At 44.7% G+C, this 26,350-nt stretch overlaps 1 protein-coding gene across 12 annotated transcripts in view; it reads right to left on the bottom strand.

Moving 5' to 3' along the window:
- LOC119163941 (Protein associated with topo II related - 1) overlaps positions 1–26,350 on the bottom strand; it is a 240,719-nt gene that overhangs the window by 118,280 nt on the left and 96,089 nt on the right. For all 12 annotated transcript variants that reach the window (XM_037416018.2, XM_037416019.2, XM_037416023.2 and 9 more), the window contains one exon: positions 3,779–3,836. In XM_037416018.2, coding sequence (XP_037271915.2) covers positions 3,779–3,836 — 58 coding nt within the window. The remainder of the gene's footprint in view (positions 1–3,778; positions 3,837–26,350) is intronic.

The raw sequence follows: 26,350 nt of genomic DNA, 5'->3' as shown, positions 1-26,350 counted from the left end.
GGGAACAATTGATAAGCAATGATAAAATGATCAGCCTCATCACTGCCAGCCATGTACAGTAGACTCTCAATAAACGGAACCTGAAGAGACCGGGAAAATGTGTTCCATTTAAAAAGAGTTACGTTTACTGAGAGGTGAAGAAGTGTGTTGCAGCATTTAAGTATGAAACCAACCGTATCAAAGAAAGTTGTTCCATTTAAGCAGAAGTTCCATTCAGCAAATTTACGTTTACCAAGTCTACTGTATATTGCACATGCAACCATCTGACAAATAATAAATTTCTTAACCTGTCAAGGCAATCGACGGTCTGCTCATACATGCGCTATGAGCCCCGAGATCTAGGCGGGAGGCCTGAGTGACGTCACGGCACGGACTCTTCGATGCCAACCGTCGCGCCCTACATAACGATGCGCTTGTTTCGTGCACTGTTCCGTTGTTTGTGTTTGCTTTCTGCTCGCCTCAAGCTGCACATGAATGACGAAAACAGAATCGATAATGTTTGTGGTAAAAGGTAAAACAAAAAATGTTTACTTTCGCTTCTGCACAACCGCTCAGTCGAAGGCAATGTGAAAGGGGTAAGAAAGTCTGTGTCCCGCTGCTTACCGCGATGATAGATTACATACCTGGCTATGACAGCCGCATTCCGACGGGTGTGAAAAGCAAGAACATACTCCTGCTCGGATGCAACAAACTCATTGGCGCATAATCAAGTGATTTTGTGTCCCAAGACACATTATTTACATTATTAGGTTGAACTCTTCATGGGTGATTCCTATAAAAAATGACATTTTAACCTCCTCTAGGTTTGTTTGTATCGGAGCTATCCACGCACATACGGACAGTGCTCTCGCTGATGTGCCAAGCCCCGCGCTCATGTGCATTATCAAATCTCGCAAAATATATCGTATGCGCTCATCCTAGAATACCACCACCGCTGTTGTGTCTGTTTTTCTCATGTGCTTGCACAATCAACACGTTGTTCAGCTTCATGTTTCTCTCGCAAGAATTTTGAAGCATCATTTCACCCAAATTATTGAGGTTAAGTGCAGTTGAGATTATGTGCAGAAATCTCATTGGTTTCAGATTCTATCTTCGTGCAGAATAATAGCAACGATGCTGTCACTCTCATAACTACCAGTTTAGATAGCCACCTCATGAACTGATATTATTTGCAGCTGATTACCTGTAAGAAGGCATGACGTACAAGACCAGTCGTCACCTCATCGAGGCAAAAGTTGTTTAACTATTACTTGGGCCGTGTCACTGACTGCGCCATCCATCGAAGGTGTCCTTCTCGACTTTCTGGCATTTGCGTTGGAATCGTTGCTATCTGCAGTGCTCCCACGTGAAGTGAACATTACTGTTTGTGGCGCGGCGGTAGATGACCTCAGCATTTCACACAAATCGGGGTATAGGACTACACAATCACTGGCGACTTTTTAGAATAAACATGTAGATTGTCGTCCTTTATGAAAGGAAACACGCGAACACGTGGCCTGCACTCTGCGGCGGCTGCCTACAGCAACATCAACCGACAGGAAAAGGAAACACATTTGCTTTCAACGTCATCTGTTGTCGAAAAAATAATCACGAGTTATGGCCGGTAGATAAGCGTTGCTAGATTGCACTCCCTTTCTGCTTATGCCTGCAGTGCATAGTCCACTGCCAACATATCAAATGTTATTCGTGACCACTGCACAAGATGCAGTAATCACCCGATATCGCTCGCCACGCGAGCGTTCAGGGAACGTAATCTAGCAGCGCTTGTCTACTGGCCATAACTGGTTATCTTGCTTGGCCATAGATGACGCGAAAAGCGAACACGCTTCCTTCACTTGTTGGCTGATGGTGCTATAGGCAGCCGCCGCGGAGCGCCAGCCACGCGTTCGCGTGTTCTCTCTCATAAAGAACGACAATGTACGCATGATCTGAGTAAATGAACACTTTACAACAATTCAGAAATAGTCTTGTGTACGGCAGTACTATTTTGTTTATTTTCTGAATATGTGAACCTTATGCTTATGACAGTTAGGTTCGTGTGAAATCTCCTGTTGGAGAAAGTGCAATTCTGTCAAATCATTTAGATTATTCGCAGATGCAGGCGTAACTTTCCTGGTAAAGTGCAATGTATTTAATGAATTGGTAACATACCAATTTTGTTTGTGATACTTCAGCACACACATGTTCTCATTCTGGAGTCTGTGCCTAGTTGTCTAATGACATTAACACCACTTGGCATATATTCCTATAGCCTCCATTTCTCAGTGTACGCAATGAAAATAATTTTCACAGTAAATCTTGCATTTGGACGGGAGTCTGTCTATCTTAAGCTAAATCATGAAAACTTTTTACAGCCTCAACAAGTTTCATTAGTTATGAAACCTTTCACTTTGTATTTTGAGAAATTGGCATATCGCTAAAGAGCGGGTACGTGGGGGGCGCAAAAAAAAGGAGACAAGCGGCGGTGGCAAAGGGGAATTCTTGCCGTAATGTCACATCGCTTTGACGCCAGTGTTCGTAGACAGACCGAAAAACAGGCTCTGGCTACGAAAGAGCTATCCGAAGGTTTGATGAGTTCTTGCATAGCATAACGTTTGATGTCGAGACTAATCGCCTGCCACTTGTGTCCCTTCTGGGCAAGATGGAGCTGGATATGTTGCTGCCTCGTATTCAGAAACAATGCAGTTCCGCATGCTGCATGTGCCAGGAAGTGCACAGACTCTACCCAATACTGATTGCCTCAACACTGGGGACGAAACCCCCTCGATGAGAACAAAAATAGCAACGACGCAGTTCTGAAAGCACGAGCAGGGCCAGCGCAGTGGGCACAGACTGAGAACGGAACCACCATTTGCGACAACCACTGTGCAGAAAACCACAGTAGCTGTCGTACACTGCAAAGATGCACAGCTGACACTGCCGTAGATTATAGGCAATAAAGCTGTAAAAAGTGTTGCGGCTTTCCTGTCGTTCACTTATTGCTATGGTAGTGCAGGGCTTCGGCACTTTCAATAGTAGTTTTCAGTTGGTCTTTAATGAAGCTTTGACGTGCTTGCTTGCGGCGCTGCCTGCTCAGCACACTCACCGGATTGTCTGACTATCACACTGCCGTAGATTATAGGCAATAAAGCTGTAAAAAGTGTTGCGGCTTTCCTGTCGTTCACTTATTGCTATGGTAGTGCAGGGCTTCGGCACTTTCAATAGTAGTTTTCAGTTGGCCTTTAATGAAGCTTTGACGTGCTTGCTTGCGGCGCTGCATGCTCGGCACACTCACCGGGTTGTTTGACTACCGTCTTTACTTGTGTATAGACAACCCTGCATATAAGCGGTAACCCCAACTGCAAACCGCGATATAAAGAAAACATGTACCCGCCTATTTATGCAAAGCCGCTCTGCTTTGCATTATCATGAAGGCGTGCGGTGAAGTTGACTTGCACACCGAAATTTTCGTTTAGAAATTTCCTGTATATTTTGATTGCGCTAAATGCGAGAAAATGCATTCACTCAGTGTGTGGCCAGGTGCATCTGAAATAGTGAGACTCCAGTGCATGCACTTACTGGAACCAAAAGACGAGTCAGTCATCAGATCTTGCCAAATGATACGATTCATAGATGAAATTTCCCTACGACGAAATTCTGCGGCAACTAATTTTTTCGCGTGTCACGTCAATTTCGTTGAGGCAGAACTGGACTGTACAGCTATCTCATCATCAATACATCCCTCACACGATATTTTCCGAAACATGAAGGTAGATAAGGAAAGATATCCAGAACTCACAATCCAGGTCTGAAGGGCAGGTTGCTTTGCAGTGGCATGTGGTTCTGCATTGTGCTGTCTGCAATAAAAAAAAGCAAAAAATTAAGGAAATCACATATTAAGACTGAAAATTATACCTGATTTAAGAGCTGATGAATTATTTGTCAAGTACTTTGTACTTCAATTTGGGCTTCAAAGAAGCACAGCCACTATTTAATGACACCGAACTCCCACCACTCAGTTGACATATTCGTCAACTGAATGATCCTCAAGTTGCAGGAATTGCAGAATGATCCTCAAGTTGCAAAAATTGCAAAAGAGCTGCGAATACCTGCAAGAGGTGCCAGCATCCTACGAAAATGTAGCTTCATGTCTGTTTGCATTTCCGCAGCTTATGACACCGCATTGGTCGTGTATCTTTAAACCTGCATGCTTGCTATCCATTACTAGTGACCTAGTGTTCATCCATAGTGAATGAGTCGCATCAGTAGCTTCAGTTTGAAATGACGTGCACAGGTCGTGCAAGTGCCCTCAGAATTGCATGGGCACTACCTGCGATCACCTATCTATAGCAGAAACATGAATCTTAAAGGGGAGCGAAAATAGGCGTACAGTTGAACCCCTTTATAAGAGACATGCACCGGGGAGCAGTTCTCAACTATTTTATGAGGTGTCTTTTATAGGCAAGATACCATGTATGCATTTTCTTGAAAACCCCTATTTCAATGTAGGCACACTGGTGCCCCTTGTTATACCCATTTGTCTCTTAAATCAGCATCTCTTATAAGGGGTATGATTATCGTAAAGAATCTAGCAGAATCCGTTTTCAAACCCCAATATATGTATGAAACATTTATTGCCGTCAAGATTATTGGCGTATGTCTTTCTTGGGCACAAGTGAGCAGATCGAAAATAGACGACGCAGTTGGCTGCCGCAAACGCACGCAAAAGCTTTGCACGAGGCCTACAGAAAGTCAAGTTTCAATGTTTGTGCCACGATAAGTGAACAGCGCCACGAATGTTGAAGCACTTTAAGCCGTTTTACAACTTCACTACCTTTAATCTACTGCTGCGTTAGCAACAGACCTATGAAACTGAATGGTTTTTTGTTTTTTTCCGGCTTTCAGTTTTAAAAAAACCCAGTCTTTTTTTTTTTTTTTTACACCGAGACAAGGCTGGCATATGCAATCCAACCACATACGAACAATGCTACCATGTTTACGCATTTACTTTATGCATGCATTTTCCTGAGCCTCTTAAGAGGAGATATTGGTCTTAAAAAAATTACAGCATATCCCCGGAGTGAATGATGATGAGTGGGGTGAAGCGTCCGACATCCCGTTAGTCCGTTCGTTCTTGCTTATGTCGGTCCGTGCATCCATCCATGCATCAGTCCGTCTGTCCGTGCGTCCGTCCGTAAGTTCGTCTATCCGTCTGCCCATCCGTTTGTGCATCCATCCGTCCCTCTATCTTTACATCCGTCTTCTAGTCTGTCTGTCCATCCATTCGTGCGTTCATCTAGTGAACGCTTCAAGAACTGCCATCTCGCATCCCTTATGGCACAAACTTGCTCCACGCGTCAGTCCATCTGTCTGCTATTCTGTTTGACCGTTCGTCCATACGTTTGTCCGTGCGTCTATCTAGTAAACCCTCCAAGTACCGACATCTCCCATCTCGCATCCCCTGTGGCACAACTGGTGGCTACATACGACAACGAAATATGGACAGACCCACGCCTTAAGGAGCTTTGTCCCTAGCATGAAATTTTTATTATTATATATATTTGGGTGAAATTAGGTGTGTATATGTTTTTTTCTCCTGTTTTCAGATATGCAGTTTTATTGTACTTCTATTAGTTCTCAGATTGTAAAAAAATAAGTGAAGTCTAATTAGGTCATTTTTTACGGGTGATCAAGGCACTTTCCCTCAATATTTTCTGGCTCACTTAAAGATACACCTGTAGCCAAAGATGCGCCATGTGGAGCTACGCTATCTATATTTATGCTGATATCCATCATCATATGAAAATTCACTCACATTATTATTCACAAAACCTCATATGTTCAATTTATCAGATCCCCCTCGACACGTGCGTACGATTGCTGTTGACCTAATAAGTTGTATCGGGTGTTACTGTGAATGCATTGCGGCCATTATCAAAACGTGTTTAATATGCTGTGGTGATATCGAGGAAAACCCTGAACCTACCTCTCTCAGCTGAGCAGGAACAGAAAATGTTTGAGGCTATCATGCAGATACCGTCATTGATTCATACGCAGACAGACATTCTTAACGAAATTCGTTCGCTTCGGTCCGACCAGCAGGCGACTGAATCAAAAGTAACGGAACTGGCTGCCAAGGTGGAACGCGCAGAAACGTGCGCCTCGTCTGTACCGCCCTTAAAAGCGGCAATTGAAAATATGTCCACACGTGTTGAAACAACCATTTCATCACTGGCGGCATTGCACGATGGCCAAGATGATTTAGATAATCGATCGCCCCGTACCAACTTGATAATTTATGGCCTTCTGGACACTGAATGAATCTTGGGCAGAATCCGAAGAAAAAAATATTTTCTTTTTTTCTGATAAACTAGATATCTCAGTCAGTCCAACATCCATTGAAAGAGCGCACCGATTGGGGAGGTACCAAGTATTTGATTGATTTGTGGGGTTTAACGTCCCAAAACCACTATTTGATTATGAGAGGCGCCGTAGTGGAAGGCTCCGGAAATTTTGACCACCTGGGGTTTTTTAACGTGCACCCAAATCTGAGTACACGGGCCTACCACACAGGTACCAAGTAGAATCAACACGGCTGCTGATTATCAAATTCTTGTCATTCAAAGATAAACAACGAGTGCTTGCGGCTGCTTCAAAGCTGAGGGAAACAAATTTTTCTATCAGCCAAGATTATCCGAAAAATGTCAGGATTGCTCGAAAGAAATTGGCTCAGTTTGCCCGTGACCACGGTGGTTCTTTTAAACTGAATTTCAATAAGCTAATTATGGAAGATGAAGTGTTTTTGTTTGACAGTAAGAGTGATTCTGTAATTCGGGCGGGCCAATAGCCATCACGAAATGCTCCCGAAAAGCGACTGTGCCAAGTGAACAACCTGAAGATTATTATTATAAACTGTCGCAGTATTAAAAACAAAAAGACCAGTTTGCTTCGCTGTTAGATCTGGTTACCCCTGAAGTAGTGATTGGTACTGAATCTTGGTAGGACAGCACTATAACTTACAACGAGATATTCCCATCAAATTACACAGTGTGCCGCAAGGACCGTAACTCACGTGGCGATGGTGTTTTCGTCATGGTTAACAGTAGTCTGAATTTTAGTCGTATTGAGGTTGAAAGTGCGTCATGTGAGACAGCCTGGTGCAAGGTCACCCTAGCTAATGGCACTTCCATAGCATTTGGGTCGTTTTACAGACCACCTGCTTCATATACTACTCAATGTATATTCGACTTAAATAACATGCTACTGTCCTTAGATGCAACGTATACCGTTCTTGGAGGAGATCTTAACTTGGCAAATATTGACTGGCTCTGTCACCAGCCGAAAATAACCACTTCGTTACCTATTTACTCTGCATTTCGTGAAATAATTAATGCACATACCCTGTTCCAATTTGTACAAACTCCCACGAGAATAGCCCCAAATAGTGCAAATTTGCTAGACTTGTTGTTTTGTTCTCAACGCACTCTGATTAGTTCTGTTAATTTATTTCTCGGCATAAGCGACCATAAAATTGTTCTTGCACACCTATCTTGTGTTTTAAAGCATTGCCATGTTCCTCCTTCGAGACAGGTGTTCCAATATGATAGAGCCGATTATGCCTCACTATCACAGGAGCTTGAAGAATTCCTGCCTTTTTTTAAACAGCACATTTCTGCTCTTGCAATAGAATCTGCATGGAACCTATTGAAAACCAAACTTTTATCGTTCATGAAGTCATTCATTCCGTCTCGAGTAGTCAAATCTAAGTGTCAGGCAGATAAACCATGGATTAGTAGAAATATTCGCGCATTGATAAATAAACGACATTGCCTGTATCGCAGGTACTGAATAATCGCCGAATCCAGACCTTTTCAGCAAGATGAAGGAACTTGGTAAAAATATATCAAAAGAAATGCGCAAGGCAGAAAGCGCGTATCTAGATGCAATGGGCGAAAAATTAAAAGTTAACCTAAAAGAAGTCTGGAAGTACGTCAGAACCAAGCAAACGGCGAAGGATCTTATTCCAGATATCATAGATGGCAATAATTATGCCGGTGGCCTTAAAGGAAAGGCTGAAAAGTTCAGTAACTACTTCGAATCTGTATTCGTACAGCCGATCCCCCAGGCCAGTGGCCTGAAAACTGTTTTGAACTTACCACAAATGAGTGATATATCCTTTTGCGAGCAGGGAATAATAACCCTACTACGAAAAGTCAATGTGAAGTCAGCCCCCGGACCCGATCACACTTCGAATTATGTAATAAAGAATTGTGCTGCATCGTTTGCCCCTTTTCTAATGATTCTCTATCAAAAGTCATTTGATTCCGGTGCTTTACCGCGCGACTGGAAAACTGCAAATGTAATTCCTATATTCAAAAGGGGCAATAACACACAGAGTCGAAACTACAAACATATTTCACTAACTAGTGTTTCATGCAAGGTACTAGAGTTTGGGTTTGAGTTTATTCAACCACGTGACAAGCACACGAAAATACACTGTATACGTGGTTTGTTGCGAAAAAAAAATGCTGCATTTCACAGCTTGACTGGCCCCTTCACCCAGAAAAAAATCTAAACTACAATTTTATAAAAATTACAAAATTTATAGGCAGCGGAAAGCGACAATACAAAAAAGAAACACGCATGTGGCCCATGACAGCAAATAATAGAATGACAACTCTAATATACATACAAAAATATTCATAACAAAGCAATGCATGAAAGAATAAAAATTGAATAACCATTACAGAAATTACCCAACATTCATTTACAACACAATCAGCACATCCGATTTAAAATTTCAGTTTTAGACAATATACGCAGATTATCAGTTGTTAGTTTCCATTTGTTCATCACACTTGGAAGGCGGTAACGTAGTGTTCCAAGTCCATAGTTTGTGCGAGGACAAGGTACGTGCCAAGTCTCCATACACAGAGTAACGCGACTGGCAGGATTCGGTTGCAAGGTGGCCAAGGTGCGTAAAAAGATACTTCCTCTGCATATTTCTGATTTAAAAGCTGACAGAAGCTGGTATTCGTAATAACAGGTAAGTCTTAAAATTCTATATTTTGCAAATATTGAAGCAGTGTGTGCATTATAGCATACACCTTCAATGCACCGCAGGGCATTTTTTTGTAACACGACCAGGTTCTTTAGAGATGCTTTAGAGCCTGTAGATCAGACCAGATGACAGTAGTGTAAATGTGAAGAAAAAAGAGCATTGTACACTAATATTTTTTGTTTCACAGGTAGTATGTTCTGGCATCGACGCAACACACCTAAAACTTGACAAAGTTTGTGACTAATGTGTTCGGCAGGGTAATTCCATGCCATGTGTTCGTGAAAATGGACACCGAGAGTTTTAACTGTTTGAGAAAGTTAAATTTCAACGTTATTAAGTATTAGTTTGTGAGACATGTCAAATGACCTGGCTTTCACACGGAACAGTACAGCCTTGCTTTTAGAGCAATTAATGTGTAGAGAATTTGCCACAGTCCAGGCATATATTTTATTTAGTATTTCATAAGCAGAAACAATGAGGTCATCAGCCGTTTTCCCAGAAAAAAATATACTAGTATCGTCCACGTAGATTACATATTCTACAGAGCTGTCAATACGTACAATATCGTTGATAAAAATATTAAATAATACGGGTCCCAAAATGCTACCTTGAGGTACACCATTCTTAACTTTCATGGATGATGATAGCTCTCGATTGATTGATACACATTGTTTCCGATTAGATAAGTAGCTTCTTATTAAAGCTAAAACGGTACCGCGAACTCCATAACAGTCAAGTTTTTCTAGCATAATATCATGGTTTATTCTATCGAAAGCTTTCGAGAAATCTAGAAATATTCCTAGGGTAAGTTTTTTTTGCTTCTATATTTCATAGAATCAATTCCTTTTGGTATAGTAAGGCACTTTCGGTTGAGAGGCCTGACTGAAAACCGAACTGTGACGGCATAATAATGTTGTGTTTATTAAAGAAATTAGATAACCGAATGAAAATAAGTTTTTCACGCCCCTTAGAAAAAACTGGTAAAATCGAAATTGGTCTGAAGTTTCCTAAATTGCTTTTGTCCCCACCCTTATATTTAACTGTTACGTTAGCGTTCTTCATTCTCTGAGGAAACAGCCTAGTGGTGAACACGAGATTATAAATATGTACTAAGCAGGTGCATATGAAATATAAAATGTATATTATAGGTTCTAATTTTAAGCCATCTGTCCTCGCTTTTACTCAATTTGAAATGCTGGAAAATGCTGATGACCTCTTGCGCGTCTGTAGGATTAGCAAACACAGAATTATTTAAAGCAGGAGGCAAATAACCTGATGAATCACAATTATGACTACTGTCAACTAGTGAGGTAAAGTACTTGTTAAATTTGTTTGCCAGTACTGCGCCCTTGTACATTTTATTTTCGATCACCAGCTCACTAATATCATTAGACACTTGTTTGGTAGATATAATAGCATTAAGTTTGTTCCATAATTGCTTAGAATCGGTGACACCGTCAAACATCTTGAAGCGATAATCGCGTTTAGCTTGTTTTTGTAGTTTAGTGAGTTTATTTCTCTATACCTTAAAAACTTGAAATTTATCCGAGTCTCGCTTTATCAGAAACTCTTGATACAACCTATTTTTTTCTTTTATCATATTGAGTATTGCGGAAGAAATCCATGGTTTGCGGGCCCGTTTTGTTCTCTTTAAAGCTTTGTAAGTAAAATGTTTTTTATACAAAGAACATAGAGTATCAATAAAACAATCATAAGCAAGATCAGGAGAAGAACTAGATAGAACGTTGTCCCAATTTAGAGTTTTAATTTCATCTCTAAAAGAAGATAGCGTTCGCGGATTAATTTGTTGAAAGTGAACGGCAGGAAGGATTTGACTCCTTACACTGGCGATGTTTTCTATGACTAGATATATGGGCAAATGATCACTTATAGGGGCACGCAGGACGCCTGCCTGTAACGTACTGTTTGTACTACTTGTGATAAACAAGTCTAATAGAGTAGAAGTGGTATCAGTAATACGTGTTGGAATGGTAATTACGTATTTTAAGAAAAAAGAAGCAAGAAGGTCTGACAGTCTCATTTGTTTATGTGTGTCGCTCAACATATTTATGTTAAGATCACCTCCCAGCACTAGTTTGTAATTAAAGTGGTTTACAACGGAAAATAGGTTTTCTAAATATTGAATAAATGAATCGAAATAGCCACTTGGCGGCCTGTAAATTGCAACAAAAATGTAGTTGTGATACTGTAAAGTTAACGCAAGGTCATCGGTGCACAGAGACAGATCTTCACCATACTCATACGTTATTTCAGCTTTGACATACAAGCATACACCACTACCAATTCTCAATTTTCTATTTTGGTACACAACACTATATCCGTCAATACAAAACACGTCTGTTTCACTACGGTACCAAGTTTCAGTCATCATAATAACGGAAAAGAAGAAATTGAACTCATCAAGAAACAAAAGAAAGTTTTCTTCTTTCGAATGAGCTGACTGCATATAATGTGAAGGAATGTCATGGGCTGCCTATGACGGCCACTTACATACGAGTTCAATTCAGAAACGCTGGAATACATTGCCATTGTTCACAGCAGAAATACAAGTCTACTATTAAGCTAGACTACTTTAGCCAGATCCGCCTCAGAAGTTACATTTAAAACAGGTGTCCTGTTTCACCTTCATTTCCATGCACAGGTGTTCATTTATATATACAGGGTTACTGTTGTAGAAACCAAGACGAGTGCTATCTAGTTTAATCTTTTTTGCTGCGGACAACATCTTGTCTCGCGCCGTTCTGGTGAGGAATCTGAAGACCACATTTGATTTCTTTTTATCTTTCGATAGTACACGGTGCATATCATTTACTCTAACCTAATGGCTCATCTCCAAGAAAACAATTTTTTCACCCCAGCACAGCATGGTTTTAGGAGGGGTCTCTCATGCGACACTCAATTGATTGAGTTTTCTCGTGATATAGCTCTGTCGATTAATAAAAGCAAACAGGTGTACTGTATTTTTTTAGACTTCCAAAAGGCCTTCGACTCGGTAGGACACAATCTATTACTTGTAAAACTGTCTGCACTTAATATTCCTACGGCTCTTTTCCAGTGGATTGAGACTTACCTTACTGACCGAAAAGAGCGTGTTGTTCTTAACGAAACAACCTCATCACATAAAACAGTCTTGTCAGGTGTTCCTCAAGGATCTGTACATGGGCCTCTTCTTTTTTTGATATTTATCAATGATATAGGCGAAGGAGTATCAAGCCGTCTCAGATTGTATGCCGATGACTATTGTCTTTACCGTGAAATTAACACTTTGAATCACAGTGTACAACTACAAAGTGACCTCCACAACATACTACTATGGTGCAATACCTGGAATATGACGCTAAATTTTTCTAAATGTAACATTGTCCAGTTTTCTACAAAACGTCATACTTTAAATACGAAATACTCTCTTGATGGCGAAAGCCTCACGATTGTGCCCAGCTACAAATATTTAGGGGTTCTATACAAAAATAACTTTTCCTGGAATTATCATATTGATTACGTAACAGCGAAGGCTAGTCGGGTCCTCAACTTCCTAAGCCGAAACTTCAAGCAAGCTCCTCCTAAGTTAAAGGAAATTCTTTACTTTTCAAATGTTCGCACTATATTAGAATATGGATGTTCCGCTTGGGACCTCGGTACAAAGACATGTACAATTATAGCGCATCCAAAAGCGTGCAGCACGATTTGAGTCATCGAACTATGATTTCAGAAAAAGCTCTTCCGACATTCAGGACAATCATGGATGGCCGTCTTTTCAGGACAGGCGGAAATACATGCGCCTGAAACTTTTCCACAAAACTTTTATAGGTGCAACAGGCTTAAGGAAAGAAACCTACATACTTGATCCTACCTATAGATCTGCCCGGATAACCATTCCCTGAAGGTTAGGGAATATAGGTGTCGGATCAACCTATATAAACATTCTTTTTTTTTTCCGAGGACAGCCCATGACTGGAATTGTCTCCCGAATGAAGTTGTACTGTCGCTGCCGGCTTCCTTTGATGAAGCCCTCGCAGAATATTTGTTTAACTAGGTTTTACAGGACATATATGGGATATTTTGAGCTTTAGCTCACCATTTACAACTTCTGTCAAGTTGTGTTTTTTACTCTGTCTTTCTTATGAGGTTACGTATCTATAAAGTTAATTTCTGTTTAAAAGTTTACTTTTTATTATGTTTTGTTACTTTTTCGTGTTGTACAGCCTGTATCAACCTCTTAGTAACGTGATGTTTAGTCTTTTTATAATGTTATTTATGTTTCTAATGCTGATGTTATCTTTATTCTTACATGATGTTTGTTGCTTTTCATGTTGTATACACTACCTGTATCTTTTCCTGTTTGTTCCACCCCCCCACAATAATGCCCAGTTGGGCGCTGTAGGTATCTGAATAAATAAATGAATAAAAATAAATAAATTTAGCTATAAAATAATAGCACAGCTCCACAATTTGATTCCTTACGAGTTTAACGGTACAAGTTTATTAAAACTGGCTTGCAAAAACTTAACGAAAAATACCGTAAGGCAAGTCAGGCGTGAAAAAATGTGAACCTCGGAAAATCGCATTTCAAGTTCACATTCGAAGTGACTTATTTCACCTAAGAAATAATTCGCATTCGGAGGGTCATTTCATCAAATAAATCATTTAAAAAATTTTCCAATGTGAAAAGCAAGATCTGAGCCCTACCACGGCAAGTGGTTGAAGAGGAGGGTGGGTCTGAAAAAAACCACGGGGTATGAAACAAAAATCACGGTTTATTCATAAATTAATGAGAACTCTATTTGTATTAATTAACCATCTATACATTAATCATTAACTCATCACCTGGATGTCAGGCAGCATGCTGCCCTGAGTAATAAGTCGCTATGAGCTGAGCGTCTCTTATGCTCAGCCAAGTGCAATTGTAGCGTCACAAGACAGTGAAGGGTGCGCAGAAAACTGCATAGATTTCGCGTTTCTGACAAACACATTTGCAAAATTGCGACGAAACCAAGCGGACGCACCTTCACTTAATCGCCTTCAAAAGCTGAGCGTGACATGCACTCTTTGTTCTGCTGCTCGCGCGATCATTCTGCACACAAAGCAGATCGTACACGTAAAGGTGACTAATAGGCACCGACTCCACCAAACCCCCGTCCCGATGGTGCACTTCAAGCCGGCGCCTACTAGTACTAAGCACGCTTTTCACAGCTTTCGAAAGCTAGTTGCGAGGACGGTGTCAGACAAGAGAGTCCTGACATCTCAATCGCGTGGATAAACTACCAGTACAAAGCACTAACACGATGTCGAGAAGCATGCTCGAGCACAAGTGTGGACATACACAATTGGACAGCCTCAACAGTTAACATGCAAGAAAAAAAGTATGCATTGGTCACATCAGCCAATAAGAAACGTGGAACGACGCTCTTGAAAAGTGCGCTGATCACGTCAGCGATTGAGCCTCGGTACGGCGCACTCAAAATGTGAGTGAGAACATATCGGGAACCCAAGAAGAATCTTCATAAAACCTGCGATGGCGGACATTCTGCTTGGACGCTGCCGTTTAGAGATGGTGGAAAATATGCAAAAAATAAACAGCTTCAAATCTAGCTCAAGATAATGGTGCTCGGCCAACTACAAAACAAAGTTCACAGCGCACACTCAAAGTTCCATCAAATTTCATTTTTTTTGGGGGGGGGGGGGGGGGGGGGGCATTCTACTGCTTCTGAGGTGCTTTGAAGGCCCATATTACCACATTTTCCGACCGAATTCGGCGTTAGCAATTTGAGAGAAGGTGCTGAGAGGTACAGACGCTCCGTAATTAGGGTTTTGCAAAAAATCAGTTATTCCGCCATTTTTTATAGTTCTAAGACCCGCATCACCCCCTTGAACAGTGAATTATCGTTAGGACAAAGTAAACACTGTAGAAAAATTCTATATGAGTGGTGATTCAATAACAATGACTACTCAAAAAGGCTGAAAATATTGAGCCTGAATCAGACTACCACGTTGACTGTTCCCACATCCTAAGTGGGTGACAAAACAGGAGTGGCACAGCAGCCAAAAACGTTGGAGTCTTCATTACCAGAAAGCAGTAATACTGAAGGCAAAGTGAAATCCACATCTCAACACAACATACATACCTGCCAACCTGGCAACAGAGAAATTCACTAAACCACCGAGCGAGGAAGGGAGGCAAGAGAGGGAGGGGTTAACGATTTCTTTTTCTTTTTTTTTCAATTTGTAGGTGTGATCGATTTGCCTTTAGTGACAAGCATAATCGTGTTTTGCCGCCATAAATCATATCAATTGCTAAAAAAAAAAGAAAGAAAAAACATTGCAAAAAACAAGTGGGGGGGTCCCAAATGCAAGCGCAGACATCGGTCTTGCGGTCTCATAAATGCTTGCAGTGGTCGAACACATTAACGTGATATTCTCAAAGGGGGAGCATGAATGCTTCCGAAAGTTAGAGTCATCAAAACAACTATTGCCAAAAAATCAATTCAGTCAGAACAACTTGCGCATGTCTTCACACATGAATGGACGGAACAGCGCAGATGGCTGCCACAAAAGCGCGAGTCAAAGCTTTGGCTTTGCTCGCAACTAGATTCTTAGGGCAGGAATGCCAAAACGCTTCTAGCCCTTTTTCAGTCTTTACCGCCTTTAATCTACCGCTGCGTCAGCCACGTGTCCTTGGAGCTCGTAGATCGATATCGCATCGCGGTGACGAATGCGGCAAACAGTAATTGTGTTTTCAATCCACATGCCTTCAAAACCAAGCCGTTTTATGCTATCTATGATTACAACTGTGGCGGTTTTGTCCAACAGAGTTTACGGAAAGCAGCATTGCTTTGACTGGTGGAGCGTTGGCCGCATGCACACTTTCGTAGTTCTGTCAGTAACGTTGTACCCATACAAGATCGTGTTGAACTACCACGGTTTCGTCCACAGCAGTTGTGGCAACGACAACCACACGCACTGTAAAAGATAGTGCATGCGCTGGTTGCATGCATTATCGCTGGTCGCACGCACGCTGGTCGCACGCGTACTTCCGAAGTTCGAGCACGCCGCTTTCGATCGGCCTTTTTCCGAAGTTCGAGCACGCCGCTTTTGATCGGCCTTTATTCGACAGTTTCAATACTATTGACCCAATGGACACATGAATTCGGCTGGGAAATTTTACGAATTCGTATCTGCCGCGATTTCACATCACTGAGGCTCAAATGTACATTTAGATGAATGCCCCTCAAATTCCTTTATAACAAAATGCGCTGGGCTCTTAAAAAGCCTGGAATGAACTGGCCTGCACTTTTGTCAATACGGCCACATCTCCTACACAAATTTAGATTTCCGGGAAATCTTCATGGCAACCGTACGAACCGAAGAAACTCTTGAAATGCGAGTCTCCTGGACAATTAGGGAGACTTGGCAGGTACATGATGATAGCACCAATACATATTGTTTTCTCCTGGTGGCGGAACATAGCACAACGCCGATTTTGTGGCCTCCGTGACTAGTTACGGCAATGCACTGCAGCCAATCGCAGAGGCCACATTATTTTACGCTCTTTATATTATTTATTGAAATATTTTTCGTGAAATTTTAGGTAAGATTTGTAAAATCGAAAGCGTGGTCGAAATTCGTATATTTTACGAGAAAATCGAAAGAGTTGGCTGGTATGCAACATACCATTTATGACAAACCAACATTGTATGTAACTGTACACCACTTTGTCAGTCTACATGTCTACATGTGTCTACATGTGTGAGTGGTCAGTGTCATGAGTGATGTCGATACGGTAACACTGAGTGATCCCACTACTTTGCCAACTTATTATCGTTCACTTCGTGGATATGCTGTGATTTTCTATCATGGCTCAGGTCGCATGCCATGAGCCTTTCATCCATCAATAGCGTGCACGGACCATAGCAGTGCTCCACACTTTTGGGTACATTTCTGTGGCTCCGCACTCCATAGCCTCTCACAAACTTTGGGCATGTCTCTTGTGCCCCTTCACTAATGACAGGTACAGCCGTTTCAGCATATCTGCTACTCTCTTCGTAGGACTGACGGTCCCCCTTCTAAGTGAACTCTTTTGCCCTGCTTGCTTCATCTGAAGAAAACAGAAGTCTGCAGCTTTTGTAGTGCCAAGGAGCATCCCAAGGATATCTGCCTAAAAGTTAAAAAAAGATCACAGCATATCCAAGGAGTGAATGATAATGAGTGGGACGAAGCGTCCGTCCGTCCACCTGATAATGCAGACAGCGCGCGAGTAACACCAACGAGACGCAAGTCAAGGAAGCCAAGCGCAAGCGTCAACGCTCCCGCTGCTCTGCTACCTCCATGACCCACCAACGACCCACCACGCACGGCAACTATCCAGGAAATTGAGAGAAGCACTCGTTCTCCACGCAACTCAGGCAGACGCAACTCAGGCAGACCGCATGCAGCAGCCAATCAGAAAGTAGCCGCGCTTTAGAAAGTAGCGGCACAGTAACGCCACCTAGAAAATAAGACGAGAAATGGTCATCCATTTCGTTGGCCTTCTTTTCTCTCTCGTGTCTTCTTCTCTCAGTTACACATGACAAGTGACAAGGTTAGACTAAGAGGCACTACGTCCCTAAAATGATGCCAGAGACACCGGCATAACAATCCTGTGAATGAAAGTCATGGTGTGCTTGCTCGTGGCACAGCGAAGGGTTGTAGGAAGTCTTTCCCAACGGGCTTCCACCTGACAACCAATCCCACACTCAGCAAGAAGGAAACCCGCCTGCACTGGGAGACGGAAAAGCCGGAGTGGGTTTTTTAGCAGGTGCTACAAACCAAGTCTAGGTCCAACTACTGATCCAGGAACATCATGATGAGCTGGGCAGGTGATAAGCTGCCTCTGTAGATGGGGAAAACAAAATGCAAGTCCTGGAAGTACAAAAGCTTAGAGAGGACAGTAAAAAGAAATCTTACCACTCAATATGACATCAGCAGGTGACGACCTGTGTTGCCCCCAAACTCTAATCAGCCTACAGAGGCACAATAGGTGGATAGCAAAATGTGTTGTCTGTTATGGTACTTCCAGTTCGAGGCATATGCCTTCGCCGCTTCAACGTGCCTGCTGCGCAGTTTAATGAGAAGGAGACGTGCAATTCTGCGACGTGTTTATAGCTGCTTGTTCAGTAAATATGTTTTTTTTTTTTTTTGCACATGGATAGACGATATTTCGCGCATTTCAGAGAACGAAGGGAGAAGTGGAAATGAGCAAATTCAAAGAACAATAAGAGGCAAGTTCCGAAAGCAGCATGCGATTATGCTTTGATTCATGCAGTAATCTTTTCCAGAACCACCTCGATTTAATAATTTCGCATAGAAACGGTGACCACTTCAAAATCACTCACACGTACTTACGGGCACATGCTGCCAAATGTCAACATACGTTCAATGACAAGAAAAGTATGCGTACTCTGTTAGATTTATGGAAACCGCCGAACACGTAAAAGGCCCACAAAACATTACAACCCCTCTGTTAATGGTATCGTGAGACGTAAAATGATCAACTAGCTTTTGAAGCAACAAGTAGCGTGGTGTGGTGCCTTTATTATTTCAAGACTAGCAATTGAAAAGTGCTGGCAGGCTCTGTTATGTGTTGTGTGCAGAAAATTTCACATATATTGAAACCCAACGTTCGATTGCATGATAGAACAAGATCTAATGGATAAGAAGATGGAAAGGCGTAAAAAAGCCATATAAAGAAAACTACAAGCGGGTTGCATTGTCTAGCTCTCGAAAGTATTATGCAGCGATTTTTAAAAAACGACACTGCGAGTGCTGGGCGGAACATGCAGCAAACAACGGCACTGGCGAAAACGCTCGTACGGCGGCATGGCATCTCGAACCGGAAGTCGATGCACACGGGCACCGTAGCCCAAAATTCCTTGTGTGAGCCATGATATGGCTATCCATTTATTGGACAGTGCCAACAGACAGGCATTCCCAAAATATGATTACAAATCACTTCTGCTCATGTTTACAACTGCAGAAAAAAAGACACACTGGCCTCAAAAATATATTCCACAGTTATGCCACCAAGGTCTACAGATTTCCACCAAGTTTTAGAGCAGCGAAATTTTCCTTTTGGAGCCCTTTGGAGCAGCGAAATTTTTCATTTCGAGCCCTTTGGAGCAGCAATATTGTAACGGAGATGAAGTAAAAAAAAAAGGAAAGACACAGGCAGCCGACAGGCATGCGAGTGTGCCAATCAGTTATTGTGACTCTTGCTTGTGGTTTTTCCTCTGTAAATGCATTTTGTACAGAAGTCTCCAACCCCGTAACATATTGGTGGAGGTGCTGGGTAACATTCAGGCAACGGAGCTCCGTAGTGGACGTCGCATCGGTTTTCCAGCCATGGCCAATGCTGAGACCTCCGCGTCAACATCAGTGTCTCCGACGAACACGGCGTCGCAGCCATACGTTATCACGCCACTTAAGAATCCCGGTAGATTTAGCAAGAGCGATGGGGTCGACGTTGAGGATTGGTTGCTCATGTTCGAACGAGTGAGTGTGCCGAACAGATGAGATCCTACACTTCAGTTGGCTAATGTTGGCTAATGCTGTTTAACTTGAGAGGCACAACCAAGGTGTGGTATGAAATCAACGAAGAACTCACAAGCTGGGACCAATGCAAAAAAAAGATGCGAGAGGTGTTTGGCAAAACCACCAGTCGTAAGATTGCCGCCAAAAATGAATTTGCTTGCCGTGCCCAATCCCCCATGGAACCATACCTAGCATACATTCAAGACGTGCTGGCCCTCTGCCGGACGGTCGAAAGCGTCATGACAGAAGGTGACAAGGTCAGGCATGTCTTGAAAGAGATTGCCGACGATGCTTTCCATCTCCTAATGTGCAAGGGCTGTGCCACCGTGGACACGATCATCAAAGAGTGTCGTCAGTTTGAGCAAGAGAAAAGTCGCCGCATTCTGCAAACATTCGCTCGACTTCCAAACACCGCTGCAACATTAACTTGCGAGGACCAGTCCGCACCACAACATCTGTCGCCGCCGGGAGACCTGACACGCATTGTTTGTCGCAAACTGGAAGCAATGGTACCCTCGACGTTCTATTCGCGCTGTACCAATACCACTTCTGTTACTGTTCCTCTTGTTCAAGCCACCGCGCGCCAGGAGCTTGAAAACATCAGAGTGCATTCTGTGTGCCATGTCACCACGCCCAGAGTCAGCCAACGTCCTTTCGCGACGCCCTCCTCCGACTGACAGTTTTCTCCACGTACTCGCAACCCGGCTGAGTGGCGAACTGCAGAGGACCGCCCTATATGTTTAACTGCCACCGCATTGGACATATTGCTCGTTACTGCCACAACACATGCAATATGACCCCTTTCAACGGTACCGCCCGCACCTTTTCACCTGCCCAAGAGTTCATTGATCATTCTTGGAACACTTGGTACAGCAGCTCGCCTTCACCACGTGGGCACCAGTTTCGTTCACCGCAAATACATCGCCCATCGTCCCGTTCGCCACAGCCACGGCGCTTCTCGTCCCCCGTGGCTTCCGGCCGCATCGTCTCGGAAAATTGAGAAATGCAGCCCCCGGAGGTAGTGCTGCATCGACGACTTCCGCAGCAAATCCTCTCTCCGTTCTTACCATACGAAGTGTATAAGACGAAGTAGACGGCGAACCTGTACAAGCACTTGTAGACACCGGCCCAAGCATTTCGGTAATGAGTTCAAGCTGTGGGAATTGAGGCTAGCCCGCTGCCTTTGCGCGGGCTTTGCCGCCTTTTCTGCCGTTCTCATGTCCCGACATGTCTGCCCTCCTTTGCTGTCTGCCGCGCTGAGAGAGCGGAGTGACGTTTAGCTCCCTCACCCGGAAGCAGATGTTGACTGTGGCGCCGCGCGCGGGAGCCTCCCGAGAAGTTTTCGCGCGCTGCGTCGGTAGCGGTCAGATACTCTCCGGGACAGCAAACGGTGAGCCGCGCTATCTTTTCCGTCCGTCGACTCCCGTCAGTCTCGTCGGACCTCGCTGACGGCGCCTCACGCCCAAGGCGAACGCTCACCTTTTGTTGCCCCGCTGCGTACGCACGGCCGAAGGGCGGTACGGTGTCCTAGCGCGTGGCCTCGCTACGCCGACCTGTCTCCCTTCGAAGCCAACGCGAGCGCCTTAGCCCTCGCTCGAGCAACCGGGCCTTTGTTCCGGTGTCTCCGTGGATCACCTTTACCGCGGAGACGTGCTCGTGGCACCCTGTGTAGTACTTTGTGCCCGTGGCGTGGATAAGCCTACTTGCTTTCCCGCCGCGCCTTTTTGCAACGGGCTGTACTGCGTTTGGTGTTGCCACAATAAAGTGTTGCGACGTTGAGCAGTATCGTGTTCTTGCCACGGCGACGGTTAACACGTGCCCTGCGGCTCGCTAAGACCGGACCCACGCTGGTGGCCGTACTCCTTCGGGATACGTGTATACCACAAAGCCTACGCACGCATTTGAAGAAAATTCTGACAACAGCGGCTGCACAAATGCTCTGTGTGGCCAATGGTGGCACGCCGATAGTTCTTAGTGTGTGCACTGCCCGCTTAAGTATAAAGGACCGCACTAATTCTGTCATTTCAGCCGTGATTGATCGCTGTCCTTAAGGCGTTATCCTAGGTCTCGACTTCTTGTCGAATCATTCTGCTCTTATCGATTGTGCTACCGGCGTCCTTCAACTAGAGCTGCCTCAGATAGTCGCTGAAGCCCACACTGCCCTGCCGCGCCTGTGCTCTCTTCAGTATGTGTGACTGTCACCTCAGGCAGCCACCTACGTCTTTTTGACTGCACAGCCACAGGTTCCCGATGGACAATATGTCCTCCTTCCTCTCGCTGACGTCCTTTTGAGCCGCAACATCGCCATTCCCCATACGCTTGTGACTGTCGCTGACAACTGTACCTCACTGCCACTTCCCAACTTCAGCTTGTGCTCTCAAGTGCTTCCTCGTCGCATGTTCTTGGGCAGCATATCTAATGCTGAAAAATTCGAAATAGCGGCTCTCACCACCGAGATTGATTTACTTCAGTCTCCTCTAGCTAACAGCACCTGTTCTCTGCTAAATCGTTTCTTGAAGATGATTGCACCCGACCTCAATCCTGCGCAAGCTAACGACATCCATCGCCTTCTCGCATAATATACCGACATTTTTGACTTTGACAACAGGCCTCTAGGGGCAAACATCCACCGTTCAGCATCGTATCAACACTGGTGACGCCAGTCCCATTCGCCGACGCCCCTACCATGTCTCCCACACTGAGCACAGAGTTATCCAAGCAGAAGTTGACGAAATGCTCAACAAAGGTGTCATGGAACCATGAAGTAGTCCTTGGGCCTCCCCTGTCGTCCTTGTAGAGAAAAAGGACAAGATCACGCGAAAAGGCGTATACCCGCTACCACGCATCGATGACGCATTAGACTGTTGCCTGCACGGCGCTACATACTTCTTGTCTATTGATCTTCGGTCCGGCTACTGGCAGATTTCTGTCGATGAGATGGACCACGAGAAGACGGCCTTCATTACACCTGATGGTTTATACCAGTTCAAGGTCAAGCCTTTTGGACTATGTAACGCCCCTGCCATATTCGAACGAATGGTGGACTCTCTCCTGCGTGGTTATAAGTGGTCTACTTGTCTATCTTATCCGGACGATGTAATAGTCTTTTCATCTACTTTCGATAGTCACCTAACCCGTCTCGCTGCAATTCTCACAGTGTTCAGAACAGCTGGGCTACAACTCAATTCCAAGAAATGTCGATTTATACCAGTTCAAGGTCAAGCCTTTTGGACTATGTAACGCCCCTGCCATATTCGAACTAATGGTGGACTCTCTCCTGCGTGGTTATAAGTGGTCTACTTGTCTATCTTATCCGGACGATGTAATAGTCTTTTCATCTACTTTCGATAGTCACCTAACCCGTCTCGCTGCAATTCTCACAGTGTTCAGAACAGCTGGGCTACAACTCAATTCCAAGAAATGTCGATTTGGCCACTGTCAGAATGCCGTTCTGGGCTATCTTGTAAACACCGTTGGCGTCCAACCAGATCCCGAAAAGATCCGCGTCGTCCGTAGCTTTCCGGTGCCTCGTTCTACATCCGACGTCCAGAGCTTCATCGGCTTATATTTGTACCTTCGTCGTTTTCTGAAAAACTTTGCCGACGTGGCCAGGCCATTCACAGATTTGCTGAAGAAGGATACTACATTCTCATGGGGCCCTGAGCAGGCTCAAGCGCACACCGCTCTTATCGGCTACTTAACTGCGCCCCCTTACTTGCCTAACTTTAATCCTTCTGCTGCCACAGAAGTTTGCACTGACGCCAGAGGCCACGGCATCGACACAGTTCTCTCTCAGCGGCATTTTGGCAGATAGTGCATAATAGCTTACACCAGTCACCTGCTTTCTCCCCCTGAGAGGAATTATTCCATCTCCGAGAGAGTGTTTATATTTAGTTTGGGCCGTCGCCAAGTTCTAGCAATATTTATATGGTCGAATATTCTTCGTCGTTACGGACCACCACTCCCTCTGCTGGCTGACTTCTCTGAAGGACTCGACTGGACGTCTGGGTCGCTGGGTTCTGAGGCTCCAGGAATTTTCGTTTAGCGTCAGCTACAACTCTGGCCGTTTGCATAAGGACGCAGACTGTCTTTCTCGTCATCCGGTGAATCTTCCTGATCCCGTTGCGCCTGACCTGGAGAGCAGTTTACTGACATCAGTGATATGCTCATTAAACAACGACCGGATGAGTCAGTGCGCACTATCATCGACGCCATCCAGTCTGACAGCCATAACGCTAAATCCCATATGTTCGTGCTGCATGACGGCATCCTCTACTGCCGCAACGTCAGCACTGAAGGCCCTGAGCTTCTGCTTGTCCTTCTGCTTGTCTACTTGGCACCATCAGCGGGACACCTCGGTGTTTTCCGCACATACGACTGCGTGCGACGTCGGTTCTTCTGGCCAGGACTGTACCGCAGCGTGCGTCGATATGTCACCACTTACCACCTCTGCCAGCGCCAGAAAAGACCTTCTTTGCTGCCACCTGGATATCTTCACCCACTTGAAGTCCCGAACCATTTCATCTGTGGGACTTGACCTTCTTGGCCCTTTTCCAACGACAACACTGGGAAATAAATGTATTACCGTCGCCACAGATTATGCGACCCGTTACACGATAACAAAGGCCATGCCAACCAGTTGCGCCACTGACGTCACAGATTTTCTTCTTCATGACGACATCTTACACAACGGTGCAACCCGACAACTGCTTACGGACCGCAACCGCTCTTTCTTGTCCAAAATTGTCGACGACATCCTTCGATCGTGTGCCACAGCGCATAAGCTATGTACCGCCTCCCACCCACAAACTAATGGCCTACTGAACGTCTCAACCGCACGCTCACAGAGATGCTTTCGATGTAAGCCTCCGAAGATCATTGTGACTGGGACACCACGTTGGCCTATGTGACTTTCGCACATAATTCCTTTTGACATGACCTTTTTATCTTTTGAATGGTCGCGACCCCATATTACCATTTGAAACCACCTTATACCGTTTGCCCCAGGTGACCGTGGGCTCCTCTGGTCGCCGTGTCGCCGTGTAGGTCTCTTCGAAAAGCTTTTGTCCCAATACGCAGGACCCTACGCTACACCGCAGTATGATCCATGACAATCACCAGTTTAATCAGCGAGTATCGTTTATATACACACGAGCGCAGTGGCGCCATCTATTGCGAGTCCAATGACTCGGAAGGCCATCTGGTGTAAACGCACAACACTACATCTACCCCCTCCTTTGATAATAGAACACAGATTATGTGCATAGAAAAGAAACAGTCACTACCCGTGACAGAAAACTATAATAAGTCTCCACTGTAAACAAGTCACTGCACATAGTCCCCGAGTCTCTCTGGTGGTCTTCGCTCCCGTGTAGAGCGACAAAGGGGCACCGGCTGCTCTTCTGGCTGATGGACGACCTCTGGTTCGTCGGCACGATCAGCACCCAGTCCTGCGGTCGTGTTCCCCGTTGGTGGAGGCCGTGGTGGGCTTGGCGTATGAGGAGGCAGTGCTGACCCCCCGGAGACTGTGCAGCTTCCTGTATTGGGATATTTTGGGTCGAGTGGCTCTTTGCCTTCGAGGACGGTTTTCGTGCCGTGGCGTTTCCTGCCGACCCGTCTGTCTCCATGTCCGCCCACAGCGATTCTTGTCTTGCCCCTGTTTCTTCGTGAACAGCTTCATGGGGTACAGCCGACAGTTGGGAGGCATTCCAGGTACAGCCGTCCTCCAAGTGGAATGACCATCGTCCTACCCGCCTCAGTATTTTGAGTGGAGCCCCAAAACTAGGGGTGCCTTTTATTCCAGGTCCGGGCGTTTCACCCGCACGTAGCCCCCCACTTTAAATTTGGGCTCCCGGGCTGCTCTTCGCTTGTCTGCATACGCCTTATTTCTTTGTTGGTATTCGCAGACACGACGCCGAAGTCTACGCAGTTCACGTGCGGGATGGGTGCCGAAATCCGCTGATGGCTGGCCAACAACATCTAATGATGTCCTCATGTGGCGGCAATCAAGCAACACTGCTGGAGAGATGCCAGTGGCGCTGTGGGGTGTGGCTCGATAAATACCCAGGTACTCTGTAACTGTGGTCTTGATTGGTCGCTGCTCTAGGAGAGCTAGTTGTATATACGATTTCAAGACCCTGTTGAATCTTTCCACTAAGCCATTGGCTTGAGGGTGGTAAACTGCCGAGAAGAAATGCTTGATGCCCCTGTCTGCAAGGAAGCACTCGAATTCACTCGACGTGAACTGTCGGCCGTGATCTGAGACTAGTTCAGTCGGGTAACCCTCTCGCGCAAAGACAGCAAGCAGAAAGTTGATCACCGTGCGAGAAGTGATGTCACTGCAGAACGCAATCTCTGGCCATCTAGAGAAGTAGTCCACTACCACGATGACAAATCGACAGTCGGCCGATGCACGTTCAAAGGGGCCCATGATGTCTATTGATATTTTGTCCCAAGGCCTGTCGGGAAGCGGGACAGGCTGCAGTGGGGCTTGCCAGTTTTTGACACTCTTGTCCGAGGCTTGACAGGTGCTGCAACTCCGGACGGCGGCCTCCACATGCTTGTCAAGGCAAGGCCACCAGTACTTCTCCCTGATGCGCTGCTTAGTCTTCACAATTCCTGGGTGTGACTCATGAGCTAACTGGATGAATGTATCCCTTAGCTTGGCAGGTACTACAACGCGTTCTGTGCGCAGAAGCAACCCATCTACTACCGAGAGCTCGTCTC

The sequence above is a fragment of the Rhipicephalus microplus genome, chromosome 8 (genome assembly GCF_043290135.1).
Source record: "Rhipicephalus microplus isolate Deutch F79 chromosome 8, USDA_Rmic, whole genome shotgun sequence".
Taxonomy (NCBI): Eukaryota; Metazoa; Arthropoda; class Arachnida; order Ixodida; family Ixodidae; genus Rhipicephalus; species Rhipicephalus microplus.
This window is presented reverse-complemented; position numbering and strand designations above follow the sequence as displayed.